Source organism: Priapulus caudatus, unplaced genomic scaffold (genome assembly GCF_000485595.1).
Source record: "Priapulus caudatus unplaced genomic scaffold, Priapulus_caudatus-5.0.1 Scaffold33, whole genome shotgun sequence".
Lineage (NCBI taxonomy): Eukaryota > Metazoa > Priapulida > Priapulimorpha > Priapulimorphida > Priapulidae > Priapulus > Priapulus caudatus.
In genome coordinates, this window is record NW_014577094.1 from 476390 (window position 1) to 485465 (window position 9076).

At 44.4% G+C, this 9076-nt stretch overlaps 1 protein-coding gene across 1 annotated transcript in view; it reads left to right on the plus strand.

The window, feature by feature from the left end:
* Positions 1-6126: 6126 nt before the first annotated feature.
* LOC106817007 (coiled-coil domain-containing protein 130 homolog) overlaps positions 6127-9076 on the plus strand; it is a 14481-nt gene continuing 11531 nt past the window's right edge. The window contains exon 1 of the mRNA XM_014821656.1: positions 6127-6169. Within this exon, the coding sequence (XP_014677142.1) occupies positions 6168-6169 (2 nt within the window). The 5' untranslated portion in view covers positions 6127-6167. The remainder of the gene's footprint in view (positions 6170-9076) is intronic.

Genomic DNA, 9076 nt, shown 5'->3' on the forward strand with positions numbered 1-9076 from the left:
TCTTTGTACATGATCAATACAATTTTCCGCGAGCACCAATTAATGTGAACTACATGCTCTAAGTTATAACCAGCAATATTCAATTGCTTACTTGTTTTAATTTGATAACAGGGTCCTCTGATAGTTCTAGGATACTAGCATATATAAAGGATACATTCTTGTAGAGCATTTGTTTGAGCATTTTTGCAGGAACTGGAACCAAGAAACGAGCAGTTCCAGTTGAGAAACTGACCAAAGAACACAACAGACACAACAGTCACATAGAAAAATCTAAAACTCTTGTACTGTGATTGCATAATATTTACACTATGTAAATATTCTGTGCTAACAATTTATAATGAAAATTAATAAAACATTTTCAAACAATTTCGAAGCCGCACAACAAAAAGCAAGCAATGGGTGTGTAGCAGGTGTTCTTGTATCCGGTATTCCCACCATAGATCTGCTACGAAACACAAGCCTAGACTAAAAATGAGAACCTCGTCATGAACTCCATTTCCAGCAAGTCATAACAAACATGCACAAAAGTGGTGATTAAAGGCAATTACTGAGTTGCGTTTGTCCAAAGTTAGCGCCAATGCTGGGATATATGTTTTTGATATTTCTATTTACATAATATAGGGCCTACTGTAATACTATAGTACTACGGTGTAATAACTGTTTTCTAAACTTCTATAAATTCATTCTAGCCCCCTGCTTCGGTAGGTGCGTTGCCAGGACGTGTAGGCCTTTGATAATGTGGCCCACAAATAATTAACCAGCTTCAAAATGTCAATATGATGGCAGCTGCTGCTACAGATGCTAGAGTGAACCAGTAGTTTCGAGAAATGATTGAACATAGGAATTCACTCCTGAGGCCAATGAACCATCATGTGCAGCTGCTGCATCCAATGTTTTCACGCCAAAATTACTGCTTTATTATTCTTCAGATGCTACATAATTGATCTCCAAGGCAAGGTTCACAACTCCACTCTCTCACTCCACCTCCTATCCTGACGAACATTTGAAACCGTGAAAAAACAGCAAAACTAAAAAGTGCCTCACGAAGACTACATCACTGGGAAAACACTCATGGAATATACTTCTACCAGGTTCAAGGTCATTACAAACCACAGACAGGTTACAATAGCAGAACTAAGAAAAATACACCACCCATGGATGACCCCTTTGAAAAACATTGCCTTCCACACCAGGATGAAATAAAATACCTAATGTCACTAATTAAAAATATAGTCAAAAAAATCAACCAAGTACAGACGCATTTCTCAGAGCAAAACGAGTTGCTCGTGATTTCAGGTATAAAGAGACAGACTACATCACCGTTAGCCGAGCCACTACTGAATATGCTTTTGGTGTCTGTGATTCATAAACCGAAGCCCCCGCACATACAATAAAGACGGTTCAGCAAGGAGCCCAAACAAGTTCAGTGTGTGAAATAGCATACGGTCCCCCAGTCTGGGACTGCTAACTTTTGAGCATGACTGGCTAATTTTTAAGGACTTTTAGTTTACCATATGTTAGAAATCGATATTTTCGAAAGCAAGACTGGATGGGTTTTCAAAATAATTTCCAGCACTGACAAGTTTCCTCTACATCTTAGACTGTCGGCAGCACACTGTCACCTTGCAAACGGAATCCATCAAACAGCTCTTACTGAAAAATGAGGATAAATAAGGAATGGCGAGCTGCTACCACGCAAATCAATACCTAAGTACTACCATCATACCATGGTTCCTTTCTAAGCTCACACTGTGAAGTTGGTGGCCTAGTTGCATTATCAAACAACAGATGGCAGGGGTAGAAGTTAACTTTTGAACAAGGGAGTCCAACGGACTCCCTGCCCTCAAAAAGAGGGAGTCCGCAGCAAAGTGAGGGAGTCCGCAGTCTGAAGTTCAAAATTATGGATATTAACAATAACGCATGTGCATATTTTGAAGATTCATGCGGTTGCACGTGTGCCAAATTTTCTTTGAACATTTGCTGAAAAAATACGGTAATTCCGCAAGGTCATGCTCTGGAACAAACTAGTTAGTATATATAGCAGAATTTTCAGGGAGTCACACGAACTCCTCCATATATATGTAAAATCAGGGAGTCCGACAGTAAATCAGAGAGTATTTGACTCCGGACTAGCGTTAATTTCGCACCCTGAGATGGTATAGCTTCGAAAGAAGACTGACACTGGAGGAAGCCATCCTGAACTAGACACAGTTTTTAACTGCTGCCAACTATCACAACACCCCATGAGAAGAGATTGGAATAGATGGCAGCAGTTAGTTGGCCTCATCACGAATGCACGTACACACACGCACACGCACGCACGCACGCGCGCACGCACGCATGCACGCGCGCGCATTGGCAGGAGTTAGTGAAAAGTGAACCAATTGTTATTCCTAGTCAAGTGATCTTCCATAAGAAAAAATGATATAGAGTTACTCAGTATATAACTTGCATACCAGCAGTTACGGTAAGAATACTGTTGGGAATTAGAATTACTGTTAGTGTTAGGGTAGGGTTCGGAATAAAAAAGTATTAAAGGTCCACAATCTGTCATTAAACTGCTCTCAGGCCCTGCAATTTGGCACAGAACCCCCCACCCTCTGGTGATCAATAGTGCTACCATTTGTAACATTCAGCTCACAGCACATGTCGCTCTGTTTGGCACCGCTTTGTCTTCACAGACATAGATAAATAGTTTTTGCACGTATGATCCTCTAGAATTTGCATGTACTCAAAGAATCACTAAATGCCAAGCTGCCTGAGTGCACCTAAAGGCTGAGTGAATGACAGACGGTCTCTTGTTTGCTGTTAGCATTACTAGTAGTACTACTATTACTAGTAATGAGTAGTATTACTAATTAGTAATAGTAATGCTCATAAGGTCTATGTCCACCAGGGTACTGCCGGAACGTACCCTGGTAACTATCTAGCTGATATGGTTAGGGTTAACTTAGGGTTAGGGTTAGGGTAAAGGCCCGTCTCCACACACGCGGCGCGGCACGGAACGCCATGGAAACGGCGTCGTTTACCCCTACCGCAAGGTCTCCAACCCTGTGAACTCCAAATGCAGAATGAAATTGATGGACAGGGGGGGGGGGGGCGAAATTAACCTTGGCTGCCGCAGGCAGGTCTGTGTGCCGTAGGCATGCCAGTGCTAGGGGGGTCTGGAGGCATGCCCCCCAAGAAAATGTTGAAATATTTAAGCCATTTTCCTGCAATCTAAGGCAATACTGTGGGCCATATTCTCATGTCTGATGACAGCTATCTCAACCCTAGACTCCAACCCTACAAGTTAGGACTTCAAACACTTTTCATGACTTTCAAGAAAGCATACACAGTTAGGTTACTATAGTAATAATACATGTATTAAAACACAGGTAAGAATTGCAAATTTTCACAAATTTCACAGTGTTTTTGTACTTTGCAACCATACTTTTGACTATTTGTGATCTGGAAACATTTTCTTGAAGAGTTCATCTTGCATGATCTGCCGCCCTCCAAAGACACATTGTGTTCAATTAAATCTCAGAAATCTCACTTCTGCGTCAAGACCAGACAATTCTCTATCTGCTGCTAAAGCAAGCTTGATATATGGGTGTAGATTCCACTGCACCCGCATACACTTATGCTGTTGAGTGACTAATGGCTTCTGGCAGTCCACTCCTTCCTCCGTGCCCCACTTGAAAGTCTGTCTTGCATACCATGCAATAGCCAATGATTAACAATGAGTTTTGACTTCACAAGTACAGGCCACAATTTGTGTAGCAGGGTTCTCCCCAGGGTGAAATTGAAATAGGGGAGGGGGAAGGGGAGGGATGGGAAAGGGAAGGAGGGGGGATGGGAGAGGGGAGGGAAAACTAGGGGGGTCCGGGGGGCGTGTTTTTTAACGCGTAATGCGTAAAACGCCACCACACAATAGACGGTATCTGGGTACTTGTATGTAAGACAGCCGAGTCGTACAGTTTTGGCCAAGGTTTGGGACATTTCACTGTTTGTACTATGTGTGTGGTCTGCAGTGCATGTGTAGTGTAGAACGTTTACTCATTAGTGGTACCTCAAAAAATACACGCGTCCGGGGGCTGGTCGAATAGGAATTCTTGACGATCGATTCCCGCGCTGTCAAATTTTTGTGGTGGAATTTAATCGGGGGCGGAGGTAATTTAAACGGGCGGCAACGATTGAAACGTGGGGGTTTTCCCAAATGGGGCGGGCGCGCCGCGTTTGCGCAACGTAGGGAGAACCCTGGTGTATATTCGTTCCTGAATTTCTGTAAAGTCGGTTTTTTTTGGATGGCAATGGCAATTGATGCCATTCTCCCCACGTGTTAATCTGATTAGTAGACAAACTACGCGACACCTTGCAGCATCGCCTGTCTGACTAGGCTGTTCCATTTACCGTAGACATGCCAGATACCAAAATGCATAGAAACACATTATAACACTGAGCGATGGTAGGGGGTGCAAAACAAGGTAATGGCAGAGCGTGCATTTCCAGAAACGACTCGCGCAGTGACGACTATTAATAAACTTGCTGCATCTCTAACTGCACTAGCGCGTGCTAGTGCCAGGCACCGTGAAAAAAAAACAATGTGTCCAAGCGAACAATGCGAACAATCAGTGCAAATTTTATACAGTGCAACTGAAATGAGGAATATAACCTTGCCGCTGCGGAGTGCGGAAATTAAGCCTAGAAATCGTAATGATTCCGCAGAATGCGGAATGGTTGGAGACCCTGCTACTGGCAAAGTTCAAATCTATTATATCTTATGGTGCAGTCTCCTCTGACACGCGCACGGCGCGCCAGCCGGGTTTTCACGGCGACGGCGAAAGTGAAATGAGTTGGACTTTTGCCAGCTAACGTGACGGCGAAAAGACAATTGAACCAATCAATTATCAACGCGATTGTTTTTTATCACGTGTTCTGCTCACGCTACCATCAGCCAATGGACAACAAGCACATGCATAATTTCTGATCACTGAACCAGAGTGAACACAATGCGCTCAGACATAATGCACGAAATCACAATGTATTTTTTTTCAGCAAACGGCGCTGCGGTTTGCTGTGTCGTGTCGTGCCGCTTGTGTGGAGACATAGCTTTAGGGTTAGGGTTAGAGTTAGGGTTACGGTTAGGGAGTAGGGTCAGTAGACGTAGCGCGACTCCCTAGACTCGTTAGTGGAGTAGGCAAGGTACGGTCCGGATATTAGATAGTAGTATTTAGTACCAGGGTACGGTCCGGTATACCCAGTGTACGTTCCGGCAGTACCTGGGGACATAGACCTATCAGCAATAGTAAACCATATTAAATTTGTCGTTATAAACAAGTCAGTGCACTAACAATCACTGGTTAATGACTAACTGAGGTAAGCGACTATCGAGCCAGAAACTGCATTGCGCCCTAGGCACTGATCAAGTGACAGCACGTGCTTAGTACAGACCACATCGACTACACACACTGGGCACTCACAGTCACAGTCCCTAACTAGGCAAAGGGCACTCAACGGAGAGTACCTAGTCTACCTCCGCCAGCATGTAACATGTATGTTTACGAAGCTTGGCTCGCCGCTCGCTGCTGCTGACTGACTGCGCTGCTGCTGACTCGACGCGCTAATATCGATCGCGCGACGACACACACACGCTAACAGAACCAACACACGAACGCAACGGAGACCGATCACATAACTCACCTCCACCAACTCCGTTGGGCGAGGTAATGTCTAATGAGTAAGCCTACATGATGTACATTGTCATTCACTCATTGTACAGTAAGCACAAATTATACTGGTCAAAATTGAGCATTATTTTAGGCAATCGCAATGGTAACATTACCTAGTGATGGACATAGTATAACAAAACAAAAAGCTAAGATAAGACTTTATAGCAACAATAACATGCTACCCTTACAAGATAATTAAAAGTTCAGGTTTAGCAGCATTACTTTGCAATCTCGAAATAGAAGTGACCTCAGCTGATATAGCAGACTGCGAGGCAGCACTTTCCAAGAGAGCGCTACCTGGTGGTTTATTTTTGTTTCTGTCGTCATCCGTTTGCGAATTGCCATGTCTGTGTTGTTTGTATGAGCTAATTTGTAATAAATGGCTTATATTAAAGTAGTAACTGAGACGCTATTTTGTATGTTTGTAGATACAAAGTGAAGTGTGGAATCATTATTGGTCACGTACACTAATGTGTCAGCATCGTGAGTAATGAAATCAGTAAAATCTGGTAATCGTGAAAATGAAATAAATTTAATTTATTAGTATTTATAAATTTAATTATATAATAACAAGCTTGAAGCTCTTGTCAAGGTCATACAACATCGGCCTACACTCGTGACATCCCTAACTATACTGACTACTAGCTTGACTACTAACTACACTACTACTACTACTACTACGACTATACTACTAGCTATAGTAAGTAGTAGTATACTCAGGGACTAAGTCAGTATACCCGTCTGGTCATACTCTCACACGTTAGCTCCAAACGTAATTAAACGGTCATGACAAGTCCGAAAGCATCTTTTTTAGTTGTAACTTGTATATTGTCGTTGATCATGATGTCCGTCACTCGTACTCGTAGCTCAGCTCTATGTACTATACGCATCATAGTACATAGGGTCTATGTCGCCCCAGGTACTGCTGAACGTACCTGGTACGCGTCCGGTATACCCGAACGTACCCTCTGGCACTATATTGAATTTACTGTATTCTACGTACAAGCACACAGCATCACACAAGCTGTTTGTGAATGGCTATCACAGGGTTAGGCCGCTTGCGCTTATATAAAACCTGAACTGTCCAAGTAGCGGCCTAATTCGTATTTTTAAATGTGAGCAACTTTTTGCCGCCTAATACAGATGTTTGGGAAGAACGGCTTTCTATGGCTGTCAATCAGCTCTCTGAGAAAAAATGTTTTTCCGGTAATTCGAGACGACTGCGCTCTTTGTAAGCAGTTTCATGCTGTGACCGTCCTGAGTGGTGACAGGATTGCCAGCGCTGAAAAAAATGTCCTATGATCAATATTCTCCAAGGCCTCGTCATAATCTTATAGCTCTACGACCTAAGATCAGCTCTCTCTCTAACGCGTCTCTAAGAGTAGTAAGATTCAGCCTTCTGTAGTCTTTGCTGGGTTCATGACAACTACCCAATCCTTCCCACAGTTTACTGAGTCGCTCGTCTCCTGAACTTTTTCAAGAGCTCTATGTCGCTTTATCAATCATATAGGCTCCAAGCTTGTATAAGCATATTCCAGTGTGGGCGGACCAAGGACATCGTATAAGGGAAGATGGTGGAGCCTCGACCATGTCGTAAACACCTTCTGATTACTACCTAGGCTACCTTGTTGCGCTTTGTTGGCTGGCCTTCCTGGCCACTGAGGTGGCGGTTGCTCTAGATGGTTTTTAGGTGGGCATTAACTATAACCTAAGCTCTTCTCCTCAGTCACGTATGGCTGGCGTCACATGCGCACGACTCGTTCATATAATATCGTAGACCGGGGGGTTTCCCATGACCCGATGTGTATGCGCATTTGCAACTTGTCCTAAGTGAACAGCATCTGCCGAGTCCTCGTGACCACGTAAACACTTTGTTACAGGAATCGCCTTGTAAGCCTGTGGCACTTGATTCCATCGGCAACTGACGTCTTCCAGATAGCTCTGGTGTCAGATCGCGCATAACTTGGAGGAGACTGCTGGTAACTGTTCGTCAATGTCGGTCATTCGTACTAAAAAAAGGACAGGGCCAAAGCACAGACCCTTGGGCAGCACCAACCTTGTACCACTGGTCTCCAGTCCGATTCTTGACCATTCAGCACTACTCTCTTGGCCTTTCGTTCTTACACATCTCAATCCAATGACTACGGTCCTTCTATTCCAAAACGCCGCCTTAGTTTCCGAATGAAGTCTCTTGTGTGGACCTTAATCGAAGGCCTGTGTTGACAAGTCCAAATGATATGGACATCAACAGGATTTTCTTCATCTCTACGGGCTGTGCTTTAGTGACCAGTCTTTACCAGAAATTCCAGAAGATTAGTCAGACCATGACGGTGCGCTGAGCGAATTCATGTTGTCTGTTTGTTGCATGCAGCATGATGCTGTTTATATGGCGTACAATATGGTCCCGTAAACACGCTTCCATGCATCTTTGCCAAGCCAGCGGACGTCAGGCTACCTGTCTGTATTTTGCACGGTGATCGTCTGGGACCGTTCTTTAAAGATGGGGCGTGAACGTTGGCGTCTTTCGAAATCCCGCGGGATTGTAGCTTGTGACCCAGGCTGTGTTGAAGAATCATATGCCAACGGTTCACATATTAGTAATCGTGCACGCTCCCTTAAAACTCTAGTGAATGCTGTCCGCCTCCAGGTGCTTTGTCAGCTTAGATTTAAAACACTTGGTCGTGGTTTTAAAACATAGTGGTTAGGTTTAGGATAGGGTTAGGGTTAGGGAGTAAGGCAGTAGGGGCGAATCCCTAGACTGCGTGTAGTGGAGTAGACGAGGTTACGATCGCGGCATAATTGTGATATAACCAGGGTACGGTGTCCGCAGGTACCGCGCGGCGGACGATGTAGACCCTCTCAGCAGTACTAGCCGCGTTCGCGCTATAGAGTACTTAGAGCTAACTCGTAGCCTGGTAAGGCTAACTCAAGTCACAGTAGATACTAATAATAGTAACTATTAGTTGTTACTTTGATTGGTAGTGTTTGTAGGCCTATATTGCGCTGGCTGGTATTGATCTTGGCGAAGATATCGTTGGCAATAAACTTTAGCTCCGTGGCTACGGCGACGGGTTCGCGGACGGAGGAGCCGCTGGCTACCGCGTCCCAGACGATCCATGCTCGACATCAGTGAGGTTTGGGACACAACAAGCGATGATTGTGGGCAAGTGGGACGCTCTGCTGATTGCCGTGTGTGTGTGCGTGTGTGTGTGTTGTGTGTGTGAGAGAGATAAGACGAGAGAGAGAAGAGAGGGAAGTGGGGAATGTGTATGTTTGTGTGTAATGCATGAAGAGAGAGAGAGAGCAGAGAGAGAACTCACGAGAGGTTGTCGCGCGTGTGTGTGCTGGAGAAGAGCGCAGGG